Source organism: Rutidosis leptorrhynchoides, chromosome 1 (genome assembly GCF_046630445.1).
Source record: "Rutidosis leptorrhynchoides isolate AG116_Rl617_1_P2 chromosome 1, CSIRO_AGI_Rlap_v1, whole genome shotgun sequence".
Lineage (NCBI taxonomy): Eukaryota > Viridiplantae > Streptophyta > Magnoliopsida > Asterales > Asteraceae > Rutidosis > Rutidosis leptorrhynchoides.
Genome location: NC_092333.1, coordinates 431985850 through 432004676, shown reverse-complemented (window position 1 = coordinate 432004676; position 18827 = coordinate 431985850). Strand labels below are relative to the sequence as shown.

At 34.2% G+C, this 18827-nt stretch overlaps 1 protein-coding gene across 1 annotated transcript; it reads right to left on the bottom strand.

Annotated features, from left to right (window-relative positions):
- Window positions 1–1326: 1326 nt before the first annotated feature.
- LOC139872538 (protein IQ-DOMAIN 17) lies at window positions 1327–5792 on the bottom strand. Its single transcript, XM_071860431.1, has 5 exons — window positions 5501–5792; window positions 5126–5407; window positions 4087–4335; window positions 3530–3658; window positions 1327–2469 (listed from the first exon to the last, which is right to left on the bottom strand). Exons 1-5 carry the CDS (start codon window positions 5642–5644, stop codon window positions 1669–1671), a joined length of 1605 nt encoding a protein of 534 aa, XP_071716532.1. The 5' UTR covers window positions 5645–5792; the 3' UTR covers window positions 1327–1668.
- Window positions 5793–18827: the final 13035 nt, after the last annotated feature.

The following is an 18827-nucleotide window of genomic DNA, read 5'->3' as shown; positions in this document are numbered from 1 at the left end:
CAATGCTTAAAAAACGGTCAACAACGGCCGAAACAGTAAAATATGGCAGAGACAGACAGACAGTCGAGACGAGTCGAGATGGAGGTTGACCGAGGTTGATTTTTTAAATAAATTTCAAACATAAACGTTTCAAACATATAAATATTTCAAATTAAAGTCAAATATCTATGTTTACTTTGAAATATTTATGTTTGAAATGTTTATAAAAGACAACGTTGGTCAACATACGTCTCGACCTCGTTTTTTCCATTGCAACGTTTTAAGGTCCCTATCGTCTCGACCTCTTCTCGCGTCTTTTTCAACCTTGGATGTGGCATGACTAAGTTTTTGGGTGGTGCGAGGTTGTGGGCTTTGAGGTCCATGTCAGCTTTCTACGGAATTGCATCTATGTTACAACCGGTCTATAACGGGGTCAACATGTCTGTGGTCATTGGAGGATTCAAAATTTTTTTTTTTTTTTTTTTTTTTTTTGAGGAGTGTAAAATATTAAAAATCTTAAAAAAAAAGTAAACAGGGAAAATGTCGACTTTTAACATAGGTTCGCCCCCTGTTGACCCTAAATAGGTCCGCCCCAGTTGACGTCTAATAGGTACGCCTTAATAGGTCCACCATGTACGTGGCAACACGACTCCTATATGTTATTGTAGTTGTGTTCTGTTTCGGAAAATAAAACAATACGTTGATTATAAGGCAAACTGAAAGTACATCAACTACTATGATGCAGGGTGTGACACCACAACAAAATAAACGCTTAGGCGCAAAGTTGACTGACTCGTTTGATAAACCGGTTGTATAATAGAGTAATTTCAAATTCAAATGAATCAAGATTGAGAAGTTTGAGTTGCTTGTTAAGAGGCAAGTATTGGTACCAAAACAATATATAGAATGATCATCAGTATTTTAGATAACTGATTCTTACTGAAGAGAACCAAGTGATTTGCCTGTTAACTACAGTTTACATAAGTAATTTATAGGTTGCTTATCCAAAGTTGTTTAAATAAACTCACTCATATTCAGATTAACAATTTAATAAACAATCAAAACATATTAGTAGAAGTCAAGAATGGTCAAAGTATTGAAGTGCTCCAACATGTAGTTACAAAAACATTGACCGACCATTTTATTGGCATGACCACTGGGGGTGCACCCTGCACATGTAATGTATTCTGCCCAACCCTCATAGATACCATCACTTTTGGACTAAAATCCAATAAACAAATGCTTTATTAGCTGTTACATACATACATACGTTAATAACTGCATATACATATATATATATATATATATATATATATATATATATATATATATATATATATATATATATATATTTTTTTTCTTTTTTATTCAATCACCAAGCCCCACATGTAATTATATTATTCCAGAAAATAAGCAAGATACATGTGACTCCACTGGCTTTACATCAAAATCTGAAAACAACCCACACCTCAGTACACTACACTTCATATCTTCAATCTTCAATTCAATTCAATTATAATTATATTATATTAATCACACTCACAATCACAGTTACACACCAAAACTAATTAATCAAATTAGCAGTTTTAACTAAAGAAATAAAAACCAACCAAACCCATACCATCAAACATCTTAGATCTTGATCCAACTGAAAAAATCTCAAAAAAGTTAGAATTTTTATTAGATTGTTCATCTTAACCATCTTCGTAGATCGGTAGTTGAACAAGGAGACACCTCACCACCTACAATGCTCTCTGTATAATTCGACGAATAATTAGACTGCTGTTCGACTCCCATGTAAGCATAAGGTTCGTTGATACTCGTAAAACTTGGACTTCTTAAATTCTGCCCATTGTATACATTTCTGTTACTCGGGTCCGGAACTGGGAACGAGAGTCGTTTTTTGGCCGACCCAGATCGGTCCCGCTCTGGGGTTGCGGGTCGTTGTCTTGGTGCACTTTGTGATCTTACTCGAGCCTTGGCCGACTCGGTTGCAGCCATGTAGTTAGGCACTGGTCCACCGCTTGTTGAACCTCTTGGATGTTGTAAAAGAGTGTTATTAAAACTGTAGTTTGACCTTAAACTCGGGGTTTGACTTTGAGTACTATGATAGCTTCGGTCTTCTCTAACGTAATGAGGGCTAGCGGATCGTACCTGAATAGGTCTTGTTTTTGAAGGTGAAGGTGTTACCGGGGCCCGATGTAAAGGTGAAGCGGATGAGTTTCGTGTATTTTGATGGTGGTAATTGTTGTATTGGTAACTTGATCGACGTAAATGGTTAGGTGGTAAGTTTGTGTATGGTTGAGATGTGTCGACTTCAACGGTTTTAATGTGGTCTCGTTGATCGGTTGAAGCTCTAGCCATAGGCCGAGTCTCCCATGGCTTTGAACCCATCCATCGATCGAGCCATTGGTGTCTGTCTCCAACGTTAAGCTCGTTATCACTCCCCATTGACGGATTCCTACCGTGTCTTCTCGTCTTTTCGTGTGACTAACAATGAAACAAATCAATTACATTATTGTAATAACAACTTAAATTGTTGCATAGAAAGGTAACACAATTTAGTATTGCAGATAAAAAATTTGTTTCACCAATGAAAAGTTGTGATTTAAAATACTTTAAGATTTTTCTAACAATAGTCCATAGCAGTGTTGCAAAAAACGGGATCAAACGGCGATTAATCGGTGATTAAACGGAAATCTAACACTTCCGTTAAGTTTAATGTAATTCAATATAAAAACGGTCAACACCGATTAATTCGGTCAAACACGATTAAACGGGATTAAACAGGAATAAATGGGATTAAATCGGGATTAAACGGGATTAATTTGGTCAGAAAAAATTATTTAATCAAGTTTTCATTTTTGAAACTGTTAATATTTAATATATTTATTGGTATTATTTATTTTTATTATATTTATTTTTAAAAGTCAACATTGGTCAACATTCTATTAATCCCGGATTAATCCCCGAATTGCCGATTAATCCTTCAAATGTCCCGATCGATTAATCCCCGAATAGCGTTTTTTACAACCTTGGTCCATAGTCCATAGAGCTGTCGTTAAGGTGCATAAAAGACTTGTACATAGCAGATACCTTTGACTTTAAACTGACGGTTACTGGATTTTACAAGTTTATCATGCACCCAACGACAGACCTAAGGGCTACGTTAAAAAAAAAAATCCTATACTTTAGCACGATTACATAGTTAATTGTTGACATGGCATATCTGACATGTCAACAACTTTGACCATGTTGACTTCATGTGGTGTTTGAAACTTGTTAACCAGACTTTTAATGAGTAATGCTAGATTCTCGAATAAAATAACAAGATATTGCTTACAAAATAATGTACATCATCATCATCATCAAATTGTAACTTGTAAGCAAAATCTTTATATCTAATTATTTTTTTAAAAGTATGGCTTTTTGTATGTAAACACTATATTTTTTGCTCAAAATTGTAGTCAGACTAATGTATGTTATCTCTCTATGCGTTGGATCATTTAAATTTTAATACAACAGGATCGGATGTTATTTGAAAACAAACCTCTTGAGAGAAGGCTTGAGATAACGTTTTCTCACGTCTGGCAGCTCGGTTTTGAAGCATTGCTTTTACTTCTTCGATAGTATGTGGTCTTTCGTCCCAATCATCAGCAATACTACTTCCATCTCGAGACTATATGTTACAAAAATCATAAATAAGTCACTTTGCAACCTATATAAATTAATTAATTACTAGATAACAAATGTAGATAGTCGTTAGGGTATTTAAATCGGGTAGTGTTCGTTTGTCCTATTTTGCCTATGTGGGTTAGATTAAATGGGTTGGTTGTTCGTCATCTTTGTCGCCGCTTGATCGGCACGGCTGTCTCCTCCTGCCCTGCTTGTGTTTCTTCACAAGTTCGTCCCTCATTTGGTTATTTAGACTACGCCACTCCCGATTATCCTTTCTAGTTTTAACTCCAATCTTTTTCCGAGTATTTCGATTGTTAAAAACATTGTATAGAAGCGTATAGGGACTTGTATTGTTATAATCCGGGTAATAATAATAATACTTTTTGCTTTTCGAAAAAAAAAAGATAGTCGTTAGGGTTAATAACACACCATTGATCGCCTATCAGAAATATCTTGATGATAACGAGAACCCCATGCACTATTTGTGTCGCTAAATGTAGGTTTTCGACTACTGCATTGATCAGATTGTTTCATACGCTGATCAAGAACACGAGCCTGCACCCTAACCAAAGCTTGCATACATTGAAGAGTCATTTTGGCTTGTTTTCTCACATTGTGCCCCCTTACTAATGCTTGCAGTTTTACTAGTCCTTTGAGTGCGCGAAGAGCTCTCCTCGCCTACAAAATAAACACACATACATTTTCATTTAAGTAGTTACTCCATCCGTCCCAAAATGACTGTCTCGTTTGACTTTTCAAAATCTTTCTTTTTGAATTTTGATTTTAAATATTTTTATTTGTTTCACATAACACAAACAAAAAATATTTAAAGTCAAAATTGTACGAGAAAAATTTAAAAAGTCAAAGTGTAACAACAATAACGAGACGGAAGGGGGTAAATAATACTCATTATAACCTGAAAAAAGGGATATAAATTCTATAAACTAATGGAATACCTTTAATTTAAGTTACCATCAAAATTATTTGTTAAGGTCAAAATACAAACTTACTGCATTTACATTTTCCAAAAGAACAGGATATGGCATGTGCCATTTCATCCTTAACCAATCTGTTGTAACACTTTATCATGACTTTTTGTATTTACAATTTACTTGCCCCACTTTTTCCTATGTAACATAAATCCTATATTTCCCTTTTCATTTTCATACCAGCAAATTTCTAACATCTTGTCTTATACATAGTAACATGTATTTACAATACACACCCAAAAATGTTGCAATCAAGGCAGGTAATTCCGCTTAATATATAACCAAATAAATTTTTATGTAAATATGTAACAATATGATCCAAAAATTAAACCCCCAGTAAATGTCAAAGCTAAAGTTTAATATTTAATAGTAAAATGTATTGAATATAGATAAATAAATGAATGTAGGGTCATATAATATAATACAGTATAATTTATGATGAAATAACAGATCTATGACAATGTTTTTATTGCGCTCACCAGATAACCTCTGAAAGCTGTCTGAATAATGGTAGCAGCATAGTGCTCCCTTGAATAACTCGCCGGCGCCGGTGCCGGTGCCGGCGGCCTATTAAACCGAGCCACCTCCATTGCCGCCTCTGCAGCCGCCGCATTTGCCACCGCCACTGCAATAGCATGGCGTTGTTCAGCCACCGTTGCTACTGTAGGACCACCGTCACCACCACCTATCTTCACCGGCTGAGTAGCATTTTCCGGCACGGTGGATGTCTTCCGGAACAACCATCTTCTTTTCTCCCTTTTCTACATTAATAATTATATAAGATATGGAAACCCATTAATAAATAATCAATAAAGATCAAAACTTTATGAATAAAAATTAATAAAGATTCAAACTTTATCATCTTCTTCATCAAGATCATGATGATTTTGATCATAGGTTTTTTTGTTAGTCTTTTTTTCTGAATCTTTATTAGGAGATCGGAAAGCCCTTTTAACAGCAGTAAGCCATGAGGAAGAAGACCCACTTTTCTTGCCCATTAGATGATGTTGAAATGATTTACTACAAACTTATGATAATAATTATAATAAAAAGAATAATAATAAAAGTAATTTTTTTATTATAATGAAGCTGCATTTACAGCAAAAGGGGATCAGAAAGAAGAGAGAAAGAGAGATCTGGGGAGAAAAGATGATGTGAGGTTGTAGTAAAGGTGCACCAAACAAGTAGTAAATGAAAGCATAACATTTTTATCTGTAAAAGAAAAAAAGAAAAAAAGAAAAAAAGAAAAAAAGAAAAAAAAAAAAGAAAATGTGTAAATATATTTAATAAGATTTAATAATATACTATGAGAGAAAGATGGATTGTGTGTCAGTTCATGTGTATGTAATTGAGAATGGTGGTGGGGTTGGATGGGGTTTTGGGTGAGAAACAGTGACAGAAAACGTGGTCAACAGTTTTGCTTTGAACAAGAAACCTTCTTGTCTTAATTTTAGATAGCGCTTTTCTAAAAATAATTTAGATTTAGATAGTGGGATATCATAATTGCGTACCTCGATTGTATACAAGTTTGCATATTATGATTATGATTCGTTTTGAATCAAGCTTATTATTAAAAAGAGGACTGATATGTACATAACTTTTTTTTTATGTACACAACTAGCGAGTGAAATGACCCGTAAAATTATGAGTTTGTTTAAACGAAACAGTTTAATGATTTGTTTTAGGTATTAAGCGAATGTAAATGCTAAAGTCATTTAGTTTAATGACACGTGAAACCACAGATTTCGACTAAGAAACTTGATCAGAATAAATGAACTACATTTATTCTCCCACCACCTTGTTTCAATTTTCATCACAATTATTTTTTTTGTCATAAAAGCTATATTACAACATTTTATTGAGACATGCATTTCGCATACATATGTAACGTAATCTCGTAAAGATGATCCAATATTGAATAATAATAATATAATAATAATAAAGTTTGCTCTAAAATTGAGTATTTATATTTATAATAATAATTATTAGTAATAACAAATTTCTCTTTAATTTTATTTTTTTTAAAACGGAAATACAATTATTATATGAAGGCTGTACAATATGCTTCAAAGTTTGTACATGTGTTCATGGGGCGTTTTATCATAAAGTGGTATATAATGTAGGATATTTTATCATAAAGTTTTACATAATGCTTCATATATTATACAATTAACATGTTAAAAATTTTTATTTAAAATAATTAATTATTTTAATGACATCATCAAGTTAGTTACTATAAATACAATTTTTTTAATTATAAAATATTTAGGATTAATGATATCATCTAAGTGACCTAGATTTTTTTCTTTTTATTTTTAATTTTTTCTTAACAAATGAATTAGCCTAATAATAACATCATCATTTTAGCATTTTAATAGAAACTATAGATATGTTTTACAGTGTTGTATCGTACAATACTGTAAAATATATTGATTGTGTACATAACAAAAAAAAAGGTTGTGTGCAGATCATCACCCTATTAAAAATTACGACAAATATATTAATGTATAATTAATTATTTAAGGTTTTATGAGTCTAAGATAAAAGGAAGATGTGGAAAAATAATGATTCTTTTAGATTGGCACATGTGGATCTCTAATCCGAGTTCTTACCTCATGATCGCTTAGTTATTTAGTCATAGAGCTGCAGTCTTTGCATCTCGATTGTTGTATGTATTCGTTTTCGAGCCTATGTATTTTGATTCGCTTAGCTTAGTCTGTATTCCCTTTGAGTTTTTGTTGTTCGTGGATTGAGCATAGGTTTCCTATGTTATGTTGTAATTCTTGTTTGAGTAATAAAATTCTTGCTTTTCAAAAGAAAATAACGGAACATCAGAGAGTTTTAGCATCTGTTTTACATATTGTATTGTATGATGCTAACTATACTTTAGAATCTAGTCAGTAAAAATTACTTTACTATCATGTACATTTGACAAGAATCCAAAACTTTCAAAAGTCAATATCGACAATGAAAGTGTCAATCATCAAAGGGTCTTTCGTCAAACGGTATCGAAGTAACTTATCAATTTTGAAGTTGAGAATTTGAGATTTGTAATAGATTGTATGTGATATAAGAACTTGAAGTTATATTAATTGGATTAATTTTAGTCGTATACATAGGTACAATATTTATAAGGAAATTTACATTGTTGTACATAACAAGTAGCTGAGAATTAGGATCTTGAACTGGTGCATGTGGACCGAGTATATGGGCCGACTATATTGGTTGTTGGTTATCCATTTGACTTGCTATGGATGGATGGTGTATTGATATGCCCCCGCAAGACGGAGGTACCATCAGTTACTTCGATCTTGGACGTGAATTTAGTAAAGGGAACCCGTGCTAGCGGTTTAGTGAGAGTATCAGCCAACTGATCTTTTAAACTAATGTGTTGAACCCGAAGCGTACCGTCTTGAATTTTCTCACGAACAAAGTGATAATCAAGTGCAATATGTTTCATACGACTATGAAAAACGGGATTAGCACATAAGTACGTGGCACCAACGTTATCACAATGTAGTGTAGGTGGAGTCGAGATGAGCAGACCCGGTTCAAACAGAAGGTTGCGCAGCCATAATATTTCGGATGTAGCATTGGCTACAGCCTTGTACTCAGCCTCCATAGAAGAGCGAGAAACAGATTTATGGCTAGCAGATTTCCATGAAACAATGTTTCCCCCAAGATATAAAAGATAGCCCGTTGTAGAACATCCATTCTCTTTGTTACCACCCCAATCAAAATCACTAAATGCCGTTAAAGATAGGTCATGACCACGGTTCAGATATAACCCAAAGTGGATCGTACCTTTTACAAAAAACGAAGCACATTCTTTTTTATAAGTTAGGTCCCATTAAAGCATTCATAATACATAACGTTTCCCACTCTGTTTTAATCAAAAACATAATATCATAACGATACATTTAACAATTTATAATGACCCTTGGTGTGACGACCCGGAAATTTCCGACCAAATTTAAACTTTATCTTTATATTATTCCGACACGATAAGCAAAGTTTGTTAAGTTGAATCTCAAGGATTTTAAAATATGTTCATACATTCATTTAACCTCGACCAAGTTCCGACGATTCACGAACCATTATATAAATGGATACGATTATATATGTATATATATATATATACGTATATATATTAATTTGAAAACGTTAACAAAGTATTAGATGTATAATACTTTACATAAACGTTTTTGTTTCAATATATGTTAATATATTTATAGATGAGATTAAAATATCAAATGATTGAATTGTCAAATACAACGTGTTATGATTACGAGTCTCTGTTAAGAGGTCCACTTTGATTTAGGAAACCTTTCCTTTTTAACGGTATTCAGAATAAATGGTAAAGTGATTTATATGTAAGAACAAATGTGTCAATTGACGAACGTGTGACAAAAGTTAGTGGAGAATTGGATTTCATAATATTCGACTGACCTATTTTTAAATGTGAGTAAACGATTTCAAAAAATGAATTATTATAATCTATTATTTTATAAGGATAATTTGATTTTATAGAATTAGAAGAATTTAAGCTTTATATTATAAATATATATATATATATATATATATATATATATATATATATATATATATGGCATTTCAAGAACGTAAACGTAATACGACATAGTAAATTCTATTATTTAAAATATATATAATAATCTTTGAAATATGATTATTTTGGAAAAACTAAAAATCTTATTATTAGATAAATATTTCAAACATATATATTATGTATAAAATTTAATTCTAAATGAAAAGATAAATATATATATATATATTTTAATTTACTCATAAAACGTTTCGATTTAAAATAATACAATATGGTAAACAATGAGACGTTGATTTATAGAAGCAAATGACCACAACACTCGAATGATTAGGTTGCACTTTGAGTGGGTTAGTTTTTCATTGAATTAAGTATTATTATTTATAAAGGTACTCGTCACAAAACGTAAAGTATTAGTTTTCTCAACGTACGAAACGTCGTTCGAAAAAAAACCGAAAGCAAAACATGAGTTGAGTGACAACGTCCATGTCATTTGAACAAAAATTACATTTTTACCATGCTCGTAAATATAATATAACCTAGATTAAATATATATTTATATATATATATATATATATATATATATATATATATATATATATATAATTTAAATAAGTGTCGGCAGAAAAAGTTAACCAAATGTGGGCTGGCAACACAGGTCATGCGACCGCATGATAAACTAAAATCATCCCCATGCGATCGCATGGGGATTAAATCCTGAAAACATGTTTAAATGCTCGACGAGTTCAGTTAATCACACACACTCACCTTCTCTATATTTTAATCCCTCTGTTATCAATATTATTATTATTATTATTATTACTATTATTATTATTATTATTATTATTATTATTATTATTATTATTATTACTAAGATTAATATTATTATTAATTTTATGGTTAGGAGTATTAATTAATATTATTAGTATTACACATAAAATACTACGACGGAGTGCTGCTCGAGTGATCTAAAACGGATTTTCAAAACTGGTTTTCGAGTAGGATAGGGCTAAGAAAATTATGGGTTATAGCTATGGAGGTTATGGGTATAATTCGTGGGTATGCTCGTGAGGTCAACCTAGTGTTTATCATCTCCGTTGCGTCTACGTATTTTCCTGCAATATTGAATCACAATATTGATACGTGACCACTCAAATCTTATCTTTTAATATATTAATAGTGTATCCCTGACTAATGCTCGAGTATATAGGATTATGCATTCTTGTACGTTTGATATTATCGTTAGATAGGTTATGTTGAATCCTGAATTAAATACGTATACTACTGAGATAAGGTATATGATATGCATGTCGTTAGAATGTTAGCGAAAAATTAAGAACTTTTCATTTAGAACTCGTGTGATTTTGATGAACGAATTAAAAGATACGACTAACTGAATTTTAGTATTGTTATTAAAATGATTATTATTATTATTATTATCGTCATTATTATCGTTGTTATTATTATTATCTAATAATTATTATTATTATTATCGTTATAAGTGTTATTATTAAAAATTGTCATTTTTATTAATATTACTATCGTTATTATCGTTAAAAATTATTTTTATTATTATTATTATTATTATTATTATTATTATTATTGTTGTTGTTATTATTATTATCATTAAAATAGTTATTAGTATTATCATTAACGTTATTATAAAATTTATTATTATTAACATATTTATCATTAAGGCTAATATTGGTATCACCTAATTACTATGATTGTTATTATTATCATTATTATGAATGCGATATAAAAGAGGATCAAAAGTTATTAAATAAATCGATTAGGAAATAATGAGTATGAGTATCATGATGAAATTAAAATATTGTAAGATATTGATTTAAGAGAAAAATATCGTTTTCATTATTTTTATCATTATCATTATTATTATAAAAAGTATTATTAATTTTGAAACTATCTTTTTATTAAAATTATCATTTTAATAGAAATATCATTGATATTATAAAATATCATTATTATTATAATTTAGTATTATTATTATTTAAAACTATCATTTTGAATAGAATTATTATTTTTATGTAAAATATTATTATTACTGTTAATATTAAAAAGTATTATTATTATTAAGATTATCATGATTAAAATTATTATTTTATTATAACCATTAGTAAATATAAATATTGTTATTATTACTAGTAGAATAATAATAATTATTATTACAAAATAATACAACTCTTACTTACTATTGTTATTATCGATATTATGTTACCAAATAAAATGTGATACAAAGCCATATTACTACGTGTAATATAATTACATTAATCATATTATTTTTATGATATTAAATGAATTTTATAAATTTTATTACTTAAGATATATAAAAGTATACTTTATTATATAAATTTTAATATAAAATTTTATTTATTAGTAAATGAATTATATTTTTACTCTAATAAAATCTGTTAAAAATATTTAAATATATAAAACGACCATATTTAAACTATATAATAATCATGTATAGATTTTGGAAGTCATTTTGGTCAAGATGACTTTTGTTGACTTTTGCATATTAGTCTCGAGCATTAGGATTGTGGTACACTATGACTTGACCTAAATTGCTAGACAGATATTGACCATTATATAAATATATATATACATAATATAGGTTCGTGAATCCGAGGCCAACCTTGCACTTGTTCAATGACGTCATATGTATTTTTACTACGAAATACAGTATTGTGAGTTTCATTTGCTCCCTTTTTAAATGCTTTTGCAATATATATTTTGTAACAACCCAACCCGTTAACCAACCAATAACGCAGAAAAAATTTTTTTTTGCTGGTACAGCACATGGCGCGGCGCGCCAAAGTGGCCTGTCCAATAAGTCATGAAATGCGAAAATGTTTGACCACTTCCCGACGTATTTAGACAAAACGCTTTTAACCTTACATTAATATATGTAGAACTAACACGTTCCATTAATAAAATTAGTTTTACGAAGACCGGGCCCACATCGGCCGTTTTACGACTTTCGTACGAAAATACAAGTTTTCAACCACATGATTTGTAATACAAAATAAAGGTCGAGCATGGCGATTGGGGATACGCTACCCAATCCTAATCAATCCAAAAGCAAGCCTTCTAATGCAACTACGCGAGTCCACTAGTCCCCGCTTACCCGAGCCTCCGCATCCATGCAATCTATAAAAAAGTCAACAACGAGAGGGTAAGCTAACGCTTAGTGAATGATAACATACTACATGCATATATATGTATAAAATGGACACGCCACACAAATATCAAATACCGCATACCGAAGCATCCAAGCATAAAGGCAAGCTAGTCTAAGCATACCGTAACATCACTAAGCAACAAGCTAACAATAAATAAAGTGAGTTCACCAACGACGATGTGAACAACGCCAATAAGCCACACCCGGAGGGTTAGCTACTTCACAACAATTCATTAATATAAACAACATTATACGTATACAATATATATATATATATATATATATATATATATATATATATATATATATATATATATATATATATATATATATATATATATATATATATATATATCTCGAATAGCATAATTGCTTACGCTTACATCACAATAACCATGGTTAACCAAATCTTCGCAAGGGAATGACTTCGCGAAACAAGTCATCGATGTTCATAACATTCTTTAGTATACTTAACACCTCGTATCACTAAACCCTAGGGTGGCACCTTAACACCTCGGTACTTCACCCCGAGTGGCATCTTAACACCTCGATGCTTCACTCATTATTTTACAGAGTGGTGTCTTAACACCTCGACACTACACCCCTAGGTGGCATCTTAACATCTCGATGCTTCACCCCGAGTGGCATCTTAACACCTCGATGCTTCACCCGTCAATTACTTAGAGTGGCATCTTAACACCTCGATGCTTCACTCCGAGTGGCGTCTTAACACCTCGACACTTCACTCGTCACGTGAAACGTGGTGTCTTAACACCTCGACACTACACATTTCACGCTACCACAAATAGATATATTATATACCTACACATATAATTAATCCACTCGTCAAATGGTCAACCAAAACGCACAACCGTGCCAATTGGACCTATACACAAGTCCAACAATTCCACCTATACGAGAAGCGAGCTCTACAAGCGAGAACCCCTTCACCCGACCCGCACCCATCCTACACATACATATGCATATAGGATATTAACACTCACCTTGTCGCCTTGAAGAATGCTACCGAATAATCCGCAATCGCCGATGGAATGTACCTAATCCATTTATCACATAACAAGTAACACAATTAGGGTGGATATACAAATCAACCCAAATTGACAACTAGTGCAATTTCGACCCAAATGCACTTTCAAGCACAAACCGCGCCCAAACTAACCAATAATCACTAACACAAGTGAGAATGGTCCTAATATGCCAATCAAACCCAATCATAGGTGTTAAACACCTATCTTGCCCAAAATGACACTTAAACCCTAATTTGACCCATAAGAAGTCAATATCACGCCATTAGCAAGTTTTGATACCAAAACATATTTAACTCGGTTCTATGCTTCAACTTAATCCATTTTAAGTTTATAAACCTTATTAAATCGACAATTGGGTTATAATCATCACCAAACCCTAATTTTGACCCAAAGTCAAAATTAGTCAACCAACACACCTAAAAGTGTTCCAACACTTCCATAATCACTAAACCTAGTGATTAAACCCAATTACAAGTCCTAATCAAGGCCAATTTGTTCACCAACCCAAAATCCACCAACACTAACAATAAACCCGATTACTAGCATCACTAAACCCACTTCATGAGTCTAAATGGGTTTATCAACAAATCAAGTTCAAACCCTAACTTTGAATAGCAAAATCAACAATGAAATTCGGAGTTAGAACTTACCAATACCGCCAAAATGTTGCCGTTGACGAGTAGAACAACTTTAATGCTTGAGGTTTGACCCGAAACAACCTCCTTCTTCTCCAAATGGAGTTCTCTCTCACTAGAACTCAATCTCTCTCTAGGGTTTGAGGATGGTAGTGTTTGATGAGTGAGATGTGATCCAAACTGATCAATGGATCAGTTTTGACGACCCCAAACCGACCCCAAGTGAAAAGACCAAAGTACCCTTAATTTAGACCTTTTAAAAAGGCTGAAAATTGCATCAGACGGGTTCGGCGCGCCGCTCCGAAAGGTGGAGCGCCGCTCCAACCTTCAGGTCAGTTTTCAGTTTCTTGTTTTGGCCATAACTTTTTGACCGTAGCTCCGTTTTCGATGAATCAAATATCGTTGGAAACGTGATAAGATTTCCTTTCCAATGGTAAGGCTTTGGAACATCAAGACAAACTTTATTTGGGGTTGAAAGGATACGTACACACCTTGTCACTTCAGACAACGTCCAGTTTCCTTCGGCGTTCGAGCAAGCAACACGTAAACTTCATACACGCATCGTACACCATAAATACATTATGTACAATAAATATTTGGGTCTTACAACTCTCCCCCACTTAAACTCGATCACGTCCTCGTGATCTTCTCCACTTAACCAATCCGGACCTACTCAACGATCCTCACTCAAGTCCCAATACGAACTTTCCTAGACAATTCTTCCCAATGGATCACTTTTAACAACTAAAATCGTCAACCGTGATTTATCAAAACCACAATCCGAGCACTAAAACCTGCTCAATTTCCCATATCGGGAAAAACTCAACCAACCTCGTACCGAGATATAAATTCCTTAGCGTACCTTTACCACGGACAACGCTAAAAGTGACCAAGTCTCAACCTAAAGTCAACAATCCGAACGTTGAAGATCGAACCACATGAATCCTCACGGATTACTATTACCACTAAACATCCTTTGTAGTGCACAATACAACCAATACGCCACTATCCTAACATCATAAACAACGACTAAAACCAAAAGCGCCCAAAACGACTATGGCAACGCTAATCCTAAGGTGTCCAAAATCGACTATTGTCACACCCGTAACAACACGTGAGCGAAACACGGCTATCGCAATCACTAATCACACAACATGGTCCTCACGATCCCACCATCGGTGTATAAAACAACCAATAGATCACTCAACACCGGATGAAGTCAGCGGACCCCGAAGGTTATGCTCCACCAATCAAAAATACTATGATGAAGTCAGCGGACCCCGAAGGTCATGCTTCACCAATCACATACGTACTTTTGGCCTCGAACAACGAGTAGTGCAACATCGCACTCTGTTACACTATAGTGAACCCTAACGGATACCACTAACCATCCACACAATCGAGCAAGAACCACCTATATCAAACATAGGTACAAAACAATAATTCTCTAAAAGAGAATCCGACACACACATCCCTTAACCGAGGGATTTCACCTTGCTTTCCAAACACGTCCATTATCTCTCAACGATATTTACCACATTACCACCTTGGTGATAATTCAAATCCAAAATCATAAGTACAATTTAACCAAAATTGTACTCTACCACAATCGACCAAATCTAGGTCCCGACACAAGTTTCGGTTTACTAAAACATTGTCCGAAATCTCACACTAAAACCTCCTCGTGCGGGAGTGTAACTTCTCCACTTGGAATTACGTTCCATAACCGCATCTCGTACACCCGTACAATGCTACCAAATGTAGACTTTACCAATGATTGGGTTCGCACGGCCCATCACCATGTCTTGCTCCAACTTTGAGCATACCAAGGATCCTAACCTATCCTTGAACATTTCGAACAAAAAGTGTACCACAAATTACACGAACTATACACTCGCAATCATCCAATTGCTTTAGTTTGTCGAATTTCACCCGATCACTCATGAACCTAAGAGTTTCACTTCGGTACCCTAAGTACAATGTAAACACAACACAATCGGAGTCGAACACCACGCTAGTAGGTATAAAAGAGGCACCTAATGTCGCGTCACGTAGAATCCTTTACCAACATACATCGAGATCCAAAACACTCAATTTCTCGGGTTTCATCCCACCCGTCGAACCTCATGGTTCATCAACTTCAACACGAGAGCGAACACGCTCTAACATCCGAACACCAAAACTCATTTCCATGGCTTGGTAGAGACATTTCCCAAACACTAAGGAATGCTTGGTTACGCCAAGTCTTACGCCCTTCGCCCGACAATACAAAGTCACCATTGGGTACTTCCATTAGGAACGTCACCCATATCAATAACATGCACAACACAATTGAGACCTTAAGGGTCTCACTCGAACGAGCTAAACAACCCGATACCAACCAAAATGCCTAAGCACCCAAGGATTCACACCATAGAGTCAAGGCACAACATACCACTTATACGCTCTGCTGAGAGCAAACCGGAACCATAAACGTAAACCGCCCGCTTGCTACAAATTATCTCCAACGGAGAATAAAGTTTAGCTAAGACTTACGCACATACCGCATGTTATTACAAACGAATGACATATGATTTCGTACTAAAAGTACCTGATGTAGCGCTGTTGGGCTTCCGTGCTCCACTTCCCATCATATATTCGCGCTCTAACCTCCTAACCCGATCGTCATGCGATTCAGAACACTCTGACTTCCGGTGTCCCTCCATCCGGCAAATGAAACACCTGATTGAGCCTAAAGGCACTACCATATAATCTTGTGCCAAATGACCCCGTTCCCCACACTTAAAGCACGTAAGCTTATAACCCTTCTTACTCTTCTTCTTCACATTCTCGACGCCTTCAGGCGTACTTCGTGCCCTCTTACCATGAGCACCGTGTAATCCTAACCTTGCAAGTACATCTTCATCATCGCTACCTCGAGGTTTGGGAAACCTCTTTTCAAACTCTTCCTTTACAACTTTAGTCACTTGGTCTCGGACCACTTTCGTCATTTGTCCTTCGACCAACTCCTTGGTTACTTCTCTAACTCTGCCGGTGAAAATTGAGACATATCGTTCAAACACAGCCTCAATCTTTAACGTTAACTCATCCTTCCCTTCGTGAATAGGCTCACTCGTTCCGCATCCATCTTCCGTTTTCATTCTAAGGAATGCAAACGATTAGATCACGAACGTATAAACCACACGCACAACACCGTCCCATTTTGCTAAACACTCGTCGTACATCACTTGCTAGACACGATTTGCACCCGTAATAAGGTTTGCAAGTCCTTATTACGCATACACGCCGTATCGGCTCGTTAGTACAACGACCGCCTCGCTCGATGATATATGCAACCGTAACATAAACAAAGCACAAACAAAATCCTACGCGATATAAACACACGCGAGAATTATTATCACATCACAATAATATATTAATAATATCCGCATTACTAATATACACGTTAGTCAATCTATAAACAAGGCACTAACTAAACCCATTCCGACCCGTAATCCTACAAGTCCCGCAACAATTAAGCACACACACAAGTCTAAGTCTAGGCACCTATCTCAAGTCACCTAAATCCCTTAGACCATGCTCTGATACCACTTGTAACAACCCAACCCATTAACCAACCAATAACGCAGAAAAAAAAAATATTTTGCTGGTACTGTAGCGACCCGACCAAATCGTCATTGACGGCGCCGACTACTTAGGTCCCGTTACGTGGTCGTAGTCCCTATAAGAGACTCGTTTGACCAAAATTATGTCGCATTCTTTTGAAACGTATCATGCTTGCAAAGTTTAGTTTACAAAACCGTTCGACGACAAGTTTAAGTTTACAAGGGTATAAAGTATAAATGAAATAACTTGCGACATAATTAGTTTAAAATCGCGGTTGCTATAAATAGCGTAAGTATGTAAACAATATGTTTGAATCCAAAGGTGCTATCACTAGCGTATGTATGTATGTATGCTTGACCCCAAGCAAGAAATCAGAGTGTATGCATGTATGCTTGACTCCAAGCAAGTATGAGTGTATGCGGAAGCATGTAACAAATAGCCAAGTATGAACCTGAGAAACATATAGAAAACTGTCAACGAAAAACGTTGGTGAAATCATAGGTGTTTTAGTAAACGTTGTATTTGAACCACAAGATTTAGTATAAGATGATTATCAAAATCATTTGCATTCCAAAGTTGTTGTTTGTATCCCGGGCACCCAATTATCAAACTTAACTGTTTTGCACCCTTTGCGTAGTGTTAGAATATACACTAGACCCGAAAATATATTTCATCCGCTAACGGTAGCGAACCGTCCGAATGAGGCTCGTCAAGCCCATGTGATCACATAATATAAGTTCTCGTTTACACCCTGCAAGTGTAACTAATGATAATTGAATTGAGGCTTTTTGTTCAAACCCGTACGTGGAATGTTCGTTTTCGTACTTGTGTTCAAGTGTAAAAGTATGATACGTATATGTTTCTCATCCCATAGTTTAAAGCATAAAAGTTGTTGAAAGATGGGACTATGATCTCACCTCGAGTGCACGAGTATAAATGTACTTCACAAAGTAAACGTGTGCATGAATGTTGCTTAGCCTTGACCTAAACAAGTAAGTTGTATCAATTAACCGGTTACGACACAAGGTCAGGTGAAATGTGTTCAATTAGTCCTATGGCTCGTTACGACTCGAATAGTATAGCATGTGAATCACGTTGTCAAGTTTCATGCAAGAATCAAGTATAAAA

Excerpts from the sequence above, each read along its gene's own strand:
- LOC139872538 (XM_071860431.1), bottom strand. The coding sequence starts at position 5,644 with ATGGGCAAGAAAAGTGGGTCTTCTTCCTCATGGCTTACTGCTGTTAAA. Across the intron at positions 5,408-5,500 it reads TTGATGAAGAAGATGATAAA|AAAAGGGAGAAAAGAAGATG; the intron begins GTTTGAATCTTT and ends TTATTAATGTAG. Across the intron at positions 4,336-5,125 it reads CAGCTTTCAGAGGTTATCTG|GCGAGGAGAGCTCTTCGCGC; the intron begins GTGAGCGCAATA and ends TTTATTTTGTAG.